The sequence below is a fragment of the Rhincodon typus genome, chromosome 16 (genome assembly GCF_021869965.1).
Source record: "Rhincodon typus isolate 14 chromosome 16, sRhiTyp1.1, whole genome shotgun sequence".
NCBI classification, from domain to species: domain Eukaryota; kingdom Metazoa; phylum Chordata; class Chondrichthyes; order Orectolobiformes; family Rhincodontidae; genus Rhincodon; species Rhincodon typus.
In genome coordinates this window covers 18692377-18704676 of record NC_063347.1, presented here as the reverse complement: position 1 = coordinate 18704676, position 12300 = coordinate 18692377, and the positions used below count along the sequence as shown (strand labels likewise).

The following is a 12300-nucleotide window of genomic DNA, read 5'->3' as shown; positions in this document are numbered from 1 at the left end:
TTCGCTACTGATTGCACAATGTTCAGCACCATTCACATTGACTCATACTGAAACAGTCCATTTGTGGGCATGCCAGATTTCCTTAGCCTTCTGAGAAAGAGGCATTGGTGTGCCTTCTCGACTGTAGTGTCGACGTGGATGGACCAGGATAGTTTGGTGATATTTACTCCTAGGAACTTGAAGCTCTCGACCAGTTCCACCTCAGCACCGTTGATACAGACAGGGGTGTGTCCTCCATTTTGCTTCCTGAAGTCAATACAAACTCTTCTATTTTGCTGACATTGAGGGAGAGATTGTTGTCTTTACACCATGCCAGAAAGTTGTCTATCTTTTTCTTGTACTCTGTCTCGTGGTTGTTTGAGATCAGACCCACAGCAGTGGTGTCATCAGCAAATTTATAAATGGAGTTAAAGCTGAATTTGCCCACACAGTCATGAGTTTTTAAGGAGTACAGTAAAGGGCTGAGTATGCAGCCTTGTGGAGCTGCGGTGTTGAGGATGATTGTGGAGAAGGTGTCGTCATCTATCCTCACTGATTGCGGTCATGGGTCAGTGCCAATAGTGCCAAGGCTTCTGTGCCATAACAGTGTGGCACAGGCCCCCTACCGATTCTTAAGCTGATGGACAAGACCTCCGTTGTCCACATTAAATCTTGACAAATATTATTTTCACCTTTCCTTTGTCGTCTTTCCTTTTTGAGTCTGGACATTCATGGTAGCATTGAGATTTATTTGACAAGGCATAACAAATACTTGGGTCAAGGCAATCGAAGAGTATTGTTACTTAATGTATTAAATTTAAAATTAGGAGCAGCTAGAGACAGCACCAAATGTTACACAATATACCCAGGGAATCTTTCAAAAATCTGTAGATCTGCTTGTTTCTTGTTGAATGTTCTCTATATAAAATTTCAAAAGTTGATGGGCAGTTTTGGTGTTTCCAAAGGCCATGAGATCCCATTCAAATTAGGATTTTGCTCTCTAGTGATTTATAAATGTGAATCTATGTTGAGTTGATCCTTTGTCACTAACACATTACTTGCAATCCAAGATTAATTATCACAGGGCTATACTGTAGACAAGGAGTGATTATTAATTCTGATAAATGTTTTGGGTTCACAGGATAGCCAACAGATGCTGTGATTCTTATTTTGTGAAATTGTTTTGGCAGTACAGAAGTGCTGCCAATTGTTCTAAGATTTGTTGTGCCAGCAATGAAAGATCAATTCCAAAAATTCATCGTAGCCACTGAAATGAAAGTCTGGATCTCTGTGCTGGCTGCCTATGGTTGAGTTTTAGCGGGTATCCATTTTGATGCAATATTATGTCAAGAGAATGGCGTTTGTTGTAAACATATCATCATAGAACTAGGATGTAAAGCAGCATGTTTCAAATAGACTGTGTGTCCACTGGTGTTGGTACTTGTGTGTTGAATCCTTACAGTCAACTGTTTGATGAGCTTTCCTTTTACATGTAAAATTGCATAGTCCCAGAGGACCAGAGGCAGCACTCATTAGGGATGACTGGTGGTGAGTTTAACCTGAGGGACACCATACCTGAGGCAAGGAGTAAAGTTGAGAAGGTGAGACCTTCACATGTATGTATACGTAATATAAATGAGTTCTCATTTCTCCAACGAACAGAACCTTCTCCTAATTTATGAATCATGTTCATGATGACTTTGTGCCAAGAAGCCAGAAATGAAACACATTTCACTGGAAATATTTGGCAGCGTAAAACCATGACCCAATATTTTTAATCTTTCAGGTGCAACCTTTACCCTGACAGACACATAACTATTAGCATCACATTGTGCCTGTTTATCATGCACAATCTTGGGAATGGCCATCAGCCTTCAAATTGTCTGCTAATTCACACAACATCCTGGGGTTTGAGGATACATACCTTTTCCTTCTAAGTTAAAATTTGAATTTATTACCTCTCGACATTGGGAGATACAGCTCCCATCACCTCAGCAAGTCTGAAGTATAGCATTAAAATACCCTGTGTAATGTCACCCTTATCCAGAAACAAATACATTTTGAAAATCCAATGGTTGACAGTTGTAGTTTTGACACATGTGAAGTATAAAGTTCAATATTTGAGACTTCAAAATTGAAGAACCCAGCATTTTCTCTGATCTGTCCTAGCTATGAATGAAGAATAGTTTGTAGTGTGACAAAATGGAGACATGAAATTGTACCAGTCTCTACTGAAATAATAAGTAGAATAAAGCATAAGTAATTTGAAATGTAGAATAGATGCTGCCCTGCTACACTGTTCTTTGATTACCAGGGACAGGCAGTGCCACAGACCTTTACCTGTACAGCCCATGTGGTGTGCTTTAGGAACTCTGAATTCAAAAAGTCAAATACATCTCTTGCTGTTGTGATTTCACTCAGTTGTCATATGCCCCCATATTTGTGCCCTTTTTTAGCAACAGCCAGCAATGAGATATACAAGCATGTATCATTTCATCCTTCAAAATAATTGGTACCTACAGAGCTTTTCTGTGTCAGAAAAAGATGCTAGAAAACTATTAGTTACACTGCATAGCATTGTTGCAATTCCCGTCAGTCACAGAACACCATTTCCTGTTTGGTGTGCAATAATAGCAAAGATTTGCCTCCTCCTTACAGTACCGGATGCTAATTGATTACTGCAGGCTAACCTTGCTGAAAATGTGAAAACAGTGAACATTATACAATACCTATTTATAATTGAGTTGTTTAAATCAATTCTTTTGTTCCTGTTTGTACCTCTACTTGTTCTTGTATTTTGTTTCTGCCCTGTGTAACTGGTCACCTTTGTTGTGAGGTGGGTAGAAAAGTGATTCCTGTGCATTCAGATGGTTGTGTTGTAGTACAAATTGGTAAAATGGAGCTTTGAATTTAGACAGAAAGATAAAATTGTTTGCTTCTAAAACCAATTTTAATTTGTTTTTCATGCGTATTCTGTTAAATAATGCCCTATAAGAGGCTGGTCCAAAAAAATGCATTTTTAATTTAAATGTTTACCAAAGATGCATACCATATTTTATTGATGACTTAATTAAAATGCCTGTATTCTTAAATGCTTAGATACATTGCTGTGGTTTAAATGTAAGCCTTTACTGCCATCACCCACCGTGATAAACAAATAAAGTACCGAATCTGTATAATCTCCTACTTTTATTCTTTCATAATGATACCTTTATTTTCTTGTATTTTCCAAAAAAAACTATTGTGAATCCCTGTTGTATGGAGTTCATTGTTCTATTATTGATAGCAGCCAGCTTGAACAGAATTTAATCCCTCTTGGAGTTTGGAACCTGGCATCTTCCTGCCTCCTAACGTTTTGGACAACTTCCTATCTGGGCACTAATTGAGGGCCTTAAGTTGGTTGCCACTGTGGTATTTTAACCAATAGCAGCAGTGGAATTATTCGCATAAAGCAAATTGTGGCCTCCAGTTGGTGTTCAACATTCAAATGCACTCAATGCCTGATTGGCAAGTAGGAGGCATGCTGAGAGCCACTACCTTGCCCTGTCTTCTGCTCCCAGTACCTCCTAATGTAAGTTCCCCTTCAATGAACCGCACCCCCTACCCCTCCAAAGTCCTCACTTACCTGGGTTCTGGGCTCCTTGTCAATCCACGTGGTGACAGCATTGCCAGCAATTGCAACACTGCAGGTGACACTCACCGTGCAGGGAAGAGCTGATGTTCTCTCATTTGCCAGCAACTCTTGTGGGGTGCATTTTCACCCTTCAGTCCTAAATCTTCAAAGGCTCAACATTGGCCAGTTAAGTGCGTTGTGGAAGTTTAATTCTGGTGAACCGTCCCCTGCAGAAGAGACATGGGACTCCTGCCAATTCTTCAGTGATTGCAAGAGTCCTGATGCCAACATTAATTTCTTATCCTTAAATCTACCGAAGTCTTTTAATTAAGGATGGACAATAAGTACTGGCCAGTCAGTGATACTCACGTCCCACAAGTGAATAAAAAAATTAAGTTATTAATTCTTTTAAATACGTACAGCAAAATTGCACTGTATGCACAATTGTGGAAAGCCACATTCTGAATTTTAATTAGCTTTAAAGGTAATTGAAATTGTCATAACTTCCAATTAAATCATGTTTGTTCAGGTTACATATGATAGTATTCCTTGTCATATTATCTGTAATTTTAAATAATCATTTACATTCCTCCAGGTGTAAACTACCCTTTTTAAATTAAACACTTTTTCAATCAGTTTGTTTAAAATTTGGCTGTCTTTTCCCTCAGATTTTAACACCATCTTTAGATCAGATATTACATTTGAGTTGAAAGAATGCATGACCATGCACATTATTTATACTCCAAAAACAATGAGAGGGCAAATGCAGGACATGCAGAATCTATTAGCCATGCACTTTTGTCAGTATCACTCAGTTCTGTTCTGATATCTTCTGAACATTAAATGTTGACATAAGGGTCAAGCTTGAGTGTTTGTTTTAGGAATTTCTAAAAGGAATCTGGTGACCCTAACTTATATAGTGTTATTGACAGACTACCTTGGATATCAGGATTATAGCATTGCAGTGATTCAAAAAGGCAGCTCACCATCACAACCTCAAGGGCAACGAGGGACGGGCAATAAGTGCTGGCCCAGCCACCGATGCCCACATCTCTCAAGTGAATAAATACTCTTATTTGCAACCTTAAATAATGGGCTAAGTAGTGGGCTGTGGTCTTAATGCACAAAGCTCAGTTCTACAGATTTGCGTAGTTTAAAATGGTGTTAAATGGACTAATTACTTTGTCATGTTTCCAAGTTGTGATTGCAATACACCATGAAAGTTTGATGGATACAATTTAAATGGGGACATTGGTTTTTGGAACTGCATCAAGAAAGGTGAATGGCATTTGACTTTTAATAACAACCTTTTCTACCACAAGTTTGTGCTTTGTAAATGTCGTAGCTTTGTTCAAAAAAGGCAACAGGGATAGGTCAGCTAATGAAAGACCAGTTAGTCTAATATCAATGGTGGGAAAATTATTGGAAAAAATTCTGAGGGACAGGATTAACCAACTTGGAAAAGGCAGGGATTGATCAGGGATAGTCAGCATGAATTTGTTGGAGGGAGATTCTGTCTGACTAATTTAGTTGAGTATTTTTGCAAAGGTGAATGAATATATTAATGTGGTTTATATGGATTTCAGTAAGGCCTTTGACAAAGAAGGTAAGAGCCCATGGAATTCAAGGCAAGCTGGCAAACAGCATCCAAAATTGACTTGCAATAGGGTTAACATTCAGAGGCAGGTGGTGATGGTGGAGGGTTGTTTTTGTGATTGGAAACTTGTACTACAGAGACCGGTGCTTGGACGCTTGCTGTTTGTTATGTGCATTAACAATTTGGATGTGAATGTAGATGACGTAATTAGTAAGTTTGCAGATGACATGAAAATTGGTAGTTCTATTGATTGTGAAGAGGATGGTGTCAGACTACAGTCTGAGACTGATCATCTGGTAAATTGGTCAGAGCAATGGCAGATGGAATTTAATCCTGCGAAGTGAGAGGTTTTTGGGGTCTAATAAATGAATGATTTACGCAAGGAATGGTAGGTCTCAAGAGAGTCGTGAGAAACTAAGGAACCTTGGTGTACAAGTTCATAAATCCCTGAAGGTATTAGCACAGGTAGATAGGGTAGTGAAGCAGGCATATGGAATGCTTGACCTCATTAGCCAAGGTGTGGAATATAGGATCAGAGAAGTCCTGTTACAACTTGACAAAACATTGGTTAGGCCATAGGTGGAATGCTTCGTTCTTGTTGCAATGCTATCAGAAGACCATGATTGCATTAGAGAGGATGCAGAGGAGATTCACCTGGATGCTCCCTGGGTTGGAATGTCTCAGTTATGAGGAGAGACTGGATAGGTTGGGTTTGTTTTTCCCTAGAGCAAATGAGGCAGAGGAGAGATCTGACGGAGATTTATAAATTGCGAGCCATAGCTAGGGTAGATCATGAGAATCTTTTCCCAGGAGACATGTTTAAGACCAGAGGGCATAAGTTTAAGGTGAGGAGTAAGTGGATTAGAGAGGATCTCACGAATACAAAATTCACCCAAAGGCTGGTAGAAATATACAGTGTGCCGCTGAGAGGGTGGTGGAGTCAGGTACTCTCAACATTTTAAGAAGCATCTGCATGAGCACTTAAAATGTCAGGGCAAGTGCAGGTAATTGGGATTACAGATAGTTTGGTGTCTGTTGGTTGGCGTTGACATGGTGGGCTGGAGGCCCTGTTTCTGTGATGTATGACTGTAAAGGAAAATATTGAAACATTTCTGCATGGTTCAACTCAGATTGTTTCCTTGGGAAAAAGAAACAAGATCTGCACACTTTTTAAAAAAAAATGACAAGCCAATTGTGCAGATGGTTGGTAGATTGTCAGGTTTTCTAAGTGGTTATACATTACATGGTCTACTAAATTCCAAGGTAATATAGAATTTTATAGGTGAGGGGTGGGAGCTTCAGGGTATTGTGATGGAATTTGTGCCTTAAAGCTTGAACTTATTTTAAGACCGATCTAAACTCTAAAGGGAAACTAAGAATGCAAACATATTTGTGCAGTTTCTAAGGAAACGAAGACTGAAACCTCAACTGAAGACTGAAGCTGATTGAAACCATATAAAAGGAGACATGGAAACACACTCAGATGATGATCTCAGTGGTGTTGTTCATACAGGCTGAAAGAACATGAAGGCTAGATCCAGAAGCTGAGAATAAGCAAATATGAAATTGGTATGGCTTCTTTTGCTACTTAAAGATAACTTTGCTAGATTTAGGTCATCCAGATTCTTGCAAGCATAATTGAGGAGGTTCTGCAGACATATCACATTTTGGTGAAGGCTGACCATCTGCATTGCTGCCAGGCTAAATCCTAAAAGACGAGGAGCTGAAATTCTCCCTGACGAAGACCAAGTTTTGAAAGATGTTGTCACTGAATTTGAAACACACATGTTGAATGGACTTCCAAGCAAGTTCCTGTCTTAGTTGTATCTGCTATTCAACGTGTAATTTACTGTTTATAGTTAGCCAAATTTCCTGCTAATATTTAACTTTTGATTCTGGATTTTAGATAATTACGTAAATTGCAGTTAGTATTTGTTTTGTTTGACGCTTGTTTAAACCATGGAAATTCAAAGCTTCACTTTTTTTTCATAAAGAAGAGGGATTTCAGATTTTTTTTTCTTGGAAAAAGAATTCTGGTGTCAGTAAAGAGCATAAAAATAGCTAATTTGCTTTTCCACCCTATACAAGGCCTATGTGATTCACATTGCCCTGGAGATCCTCTTAAAAGGGAAGCCGTTGCAGGTTTGCACAAGATCAGCCATTAAGAATGTGAGAGGGAGATAAAAGGGAGAGAGAGGCAGCAAGTGAAAGTTTGTGCTCTGTTTGATAAGACCAAGTTTGTGAGGGTTTAAACAATGCTAGAATATTCGCCAACCTTTACTTAGAGGGAGGGATCTTTGATTTTCCCCTCACTATGAAAGTCAGTTTGATGAGTAGAAGTTTTTCAGTTGGAAAAGAGAAAAAGGATCTGTGAATAGCTTTGGACTGGTTCATAGAGAAATAGTCGCCTAAAAGACAAGACGAAGTTTGGCTATGGTGGGAGTTAGAAAAGATCCCTCTTTTAAGTTTTACAGAGTATAAGTTGACAATCAAAATAGTGTTTAATCAATGGTAGTTTGGTTTGTTAAACTTGAAATTTTGTCATGTGATTCATTCACTGGACAATTTGATGTTTTCATTAAAAAGTTATTGGTCTCTATGGGGTTCATAATGAGGAAGAAATTCTCAATGTATGCAGGAGCCATATAGCTACTGTAGATGTATAATATGTGCAAAAAGAAATTTAGTTTTCAAATAAGCACTAAACTAGTGTAACGGACCACGGCCATATTGTGACATTGGTTTGTTCCATAACGCATTTGAGCTCTTACTCTCAAACATGTTTAGCAAATGAAGCAAGCAGTTTACCCAAAAATGATTATCAAATATTAAGTTATCCTGGAATATGTTCATGAATTTCCAGCTGACATCTTAACTGGTGTAGTTACCTGTTCAGACTTTTGCATATGCAGAGAAGTACAGCGTAAGGAATGACATAGTTCATTCTCAGTTTGAGGTTGTTCATCACAAAATTTGAAATCTTGCTTCAGAAATGAGTTGTTGTATGGGTTTTGCTCCTCAATCTAACTCTTCTGGATATAATGTCACACACTTCTCGATTTCAAAAGAAAAATATTCCTGCAATATGTTAGCCTCAATTTGGAATTGAGATTCAATATGAGTAATTGAATTGTCATGGTTGGAAATAATAAGTGGCAAATTTCTTTTTTATTTTGGGTTAACTCTTATTTTGACAACCACTAATACTGCCACCACCAAAGGAAAGTCTGCAGCAAACCAACAGACCTGAAACGAGCCCATGTTGCAGCCATAATACACTGCAGGCAAGGCTACGTTGCCGTATTTTAGGACGTCCACCCTTCACTAGGGAGGAAGTCCTGCCCTCAGGAACAACTGGCCAATCTTATTAGGCAGCAATTCTACCTGTACTGACACAACCACAAGCTCAACAGTAGGTGCTCCTGGTACTGCAGTATGGAGACAGCATGGATCCTGGAGTGAGGTGCATGTAGGGAAGAGTTTAAAAAGCTTAGGGAGGAAGTTCTGGGGTGGTTTCTTTGAGTAGGTGCAAACCCCGATTCGCAAGCAAGAAGAAAGCGCACACCCCCTTTACTTCCCCGTCCCCAACTTCACACCATTTGTGAACCTCTTTAAAAAGTGACCTGTTAACGACCCACATCAACCATATTTTGGCTTAGATGTATTTACAGATTGTTGACACGCTACCAACTTCAGCATCCTCACCCCCTCTATTATAGGGATGAGCTCAGATGGTGGGAAGGTGGTGAAGCAGCCACCAAGCCTATATTATGTGCCTACTTGATGAAAATACACCCTATGATGCATATTGTATCCAAATCTTTAACTTCAGTTTTCTCAAATACTGATTTTTGTTTTTAAAGTTGTGTACAAATGAACTAATATATTTTAGATGTAATTGATAAGACTTCCCTTTTTCAAAATGTAGTCTAAAGTCACTGATCTTCTGCACTGGAGCGCACTGCAGAAATGAAAGGAAAGTAGTTCTCATGAAAGCTGCCATTTTTAACGTGAAGTCTGACTCTGTGTTTGTCTCTTCCAGAACTAACCAATGGAACTGATTTGATGAGTCTGAATGGAAAGACTCTGTATGTGACATCTGGATTTACACCAGCAGAAGCTGTTATGAAGACTGATACCCTGCTTTTCCAGTATGTCAACTTAGAGCTGGTGAATGCCAAGCCTCAAGGTATGCTAGTAAGCAACACAATTGTTTTATTTAAAATTGCTTGAAATATTTCACTTCAACTACAATGAGAATTTGTTCAACACAACATAGAATTTACTGCGTTGGTTTTCAGTGCAACAAAACTGTCATAGCTCTGTAGCAGGATGCAGCAGTCTGAGCATGTGTAGCATTTCCTTGCTTTGTTTAAGGCTTTGGTAAGTTTTCAGTATTTAATATTTGCATGTATAATTCCATAAGAGCTAGAATTTCAGAGTTTGCAGATGATATGAAACTTGGAAGCATTGTGAACTTGACTAGGATAGCTGTGAACCTTGAAAGGACATTTTCTTTTCTTTATTCATTTGCGGGATGAGGGTGTCGCTAGCTAGGCAGCATTTATTGCCCATCCCTAATTGCCCAGAGGGCAGTTAAAAGTCAACCTGGAGTCACATGTAGGCCAGACCAGGTAAAGATGGCGGTTTCCTTCCCTAGAGGGCATTAGTGAACCAGACGGGTTTTTCCAACAATCAACAATGGATTCAAGGTCATCATTAGACTCTTAATTTCAGATATTTATTGAATTCAAATTCCATCATCTGCCGTGGCGCAATCCCGTGGCGGGATTCGAACCCCAGAACGTCATCTGGGTCTCTGGATTAACAGTCCAGCGAGTATACCACTAGGCCATCACCTCCCCAATTGATGTTGATGTGTCTGGACAGGTGGATAAAGAAGTTTGATGTGGAGAAACATGAAATGATTCATCTTAGAAGGAAGAATGGAGAGAAAATGTGAAAGTAAAGAGCAAATTTTGAAAGAAGTACAGGAGCAGAGAAACCTAGGTGTAAGATATCACCAGAATGGGTGCAGAGGAGATTCACTGGATGTTGCCTCGACTGGAGCATTTCAGCAATGAGGAGAGCCTTGATTGGCTGGGCTTATTTTCCTCAGAAGAGAGAAGGCGGGGACCCTAATTGAGGGGATAAATAGGGTAAATATGAAAAAGCTTTTCCCCTTAATAGAGTCTTAGATTTTAAAGTAAAGGACTTGAGATTCAGAAGGGATTTAATCCATTTTTTTTCACACAGAGGGTGGTGATTATCTGGCATGCTCTCCCTAAAAGGGTGGTGGAAGTGGGAACAATTGCACCATTTAAAAAGGTTATAGATGATCACTTGAAACGTGTAGCATACAGGGCTATGGACCAAGTGCTGGAAAATGGGACAGGAATATTTCGATACTTGATGACTGGCACAAACATGATGGCCCTCTTTTTGTGCTGTATGACTCTGACTGTAAATCCGAGTGTGGGCAGGACAGTTTAGAAGAGTGATCATTGAAGGATATTGTACTTTGGGCTTCTTTAAGAGGGGCTTGGAAGACCACACTGAACATTTACAAAACACTAGTTCGGCTACAATTAGGTCCAGTTGCGAGGCACGCTTTTTTTTTTATTCATTCACATGGTGAGGGTGTCACTGGCTAGGCTGGCATTTATTGCCATCCCTAATTGCCCAGAGGGCAGTTCAGAGTCAACCACATTGCTGTGGGTCTGGAGTCACATGTAGGCCAGACTAGGTAAGGTTAGTAATTTCCTTCCCTAAAGGACGTTAGTGAGCCACATGGGTTTTTTTTTCAGAGAATCGGCAATAGATTCACGGTCGTCATTAAACTTGTAATTCCAGATATTTATTGAATTCAAATTCCACCATCTGCCGTGGCAGGATTCGAACCCAGGTCTCCAGAACATTATCTGGGTCTCTGGATTAACAGTCCAGTGATAATACCACTAGGCCATTGCCTCCCCCTCAGGATGGATGCGGGGACATTTTGTAAAGGTGCAGAAAAGATTTGTGAGAATGGTTCTGAGATGGTGGAACTTCAAAAATGGAGTTAATTTGGAGAAAAAGGATTGATTTCCTTTAAGAAAAGGAAGCTGAGAGGGGATTTTATACAGGTATCTAAAAATCGTGAGGGGTTTAGATAGAGAAGAAAGGGAGAAACTGTTCCTGCTCATGAGATAGCACAGATTTAATGTGATTGGAAACAAAAGTAGAAGTGAAATGAGGAAAGATGTTTTAACACAGCATGTGTTTAAGATCTGGAATGCAGTGCATGATAGTGTGATGGATGCAAGGTTAGCAGAAGCGTTCAGAAGAATTGCTCAACAAACAGCCAATGCAAACATGATGGGCCAAATAGCTGATCCCTGCGTTGTGACAACTCTAAGATTCTGTAAAAGACATTCCTCACTTATAAGAAGTTTGAAAACTTACTTCCACCTGCGTAACATCACTTGACTCCACATTAGCTCATTTGTTGAAACCCTCATCCGTGCCTTTATTACCTCGGAACTGCCCTATTCCATGTCATCATCCCATCATCAACCTTTGTAAACTCAAACTCTACCAAACCTCTACTGCTTTTATCCTAACTCAGTCAAAGTCCCATTCACTCGTCATCCCTGAACCTGTTGGTCAAATTGCCTCATGCTTAAGGATTATACCCTTTTTTTAGGGATTAAAAGGTATTTATTTGGATCACCAAATCTTGGAGAGTAGAATTTCAGAAGGAGCGGTGCCAGGACCACTGTTGTTCATGACTTAGATGATTTGGACTTGGAATTGCAAGTATGATTTCAAAGATACAGATGACATCAAATTAGAGAATCCATGAAATGGGGGAGTACTGCGACAAACTACAAGGAAGCATTAATAAACTTGGAAAATTGGTGTGTATTTTGCAAATGAACTTCAGATAAGTACGATGTACATTTGATATAGAATACATGTTGAAAATCAAGTGTCTAAATACAATGGATGAACAGAATGATCTGACTATACACAAATTATTAAAACTAATAATACAGGTTGCAAAGACCAATTAATAAGAAAAGTGAATACAGGGATAACACAGAGTGCAGGGCTGGATGAACACAGCAGG

At 39.3% G+C, this 12300-nt stretch overlaps 1 protein-coding gene across 1 annotated transcript in view; it reads left to right on the top strand.

Moving 5' to 3' along the window:
• Positions 1-12300, top strand: part of iars1 (isoleucyl-tRNA synthetase 1) — a 125975-nt gene that overhangs the window by 93973 nt on the left and 19702 nt on the right. The window contains exon 21 of the mRNA XM_048606306.1: positions 9232-9378. Within this exon, the coding sequence (XP_048462263.1) occupies positions 9232-9378 (147 nt within the window). The remainder of the gene's footprint in view (positions 1-9231; positions 9379-12300) is intronic.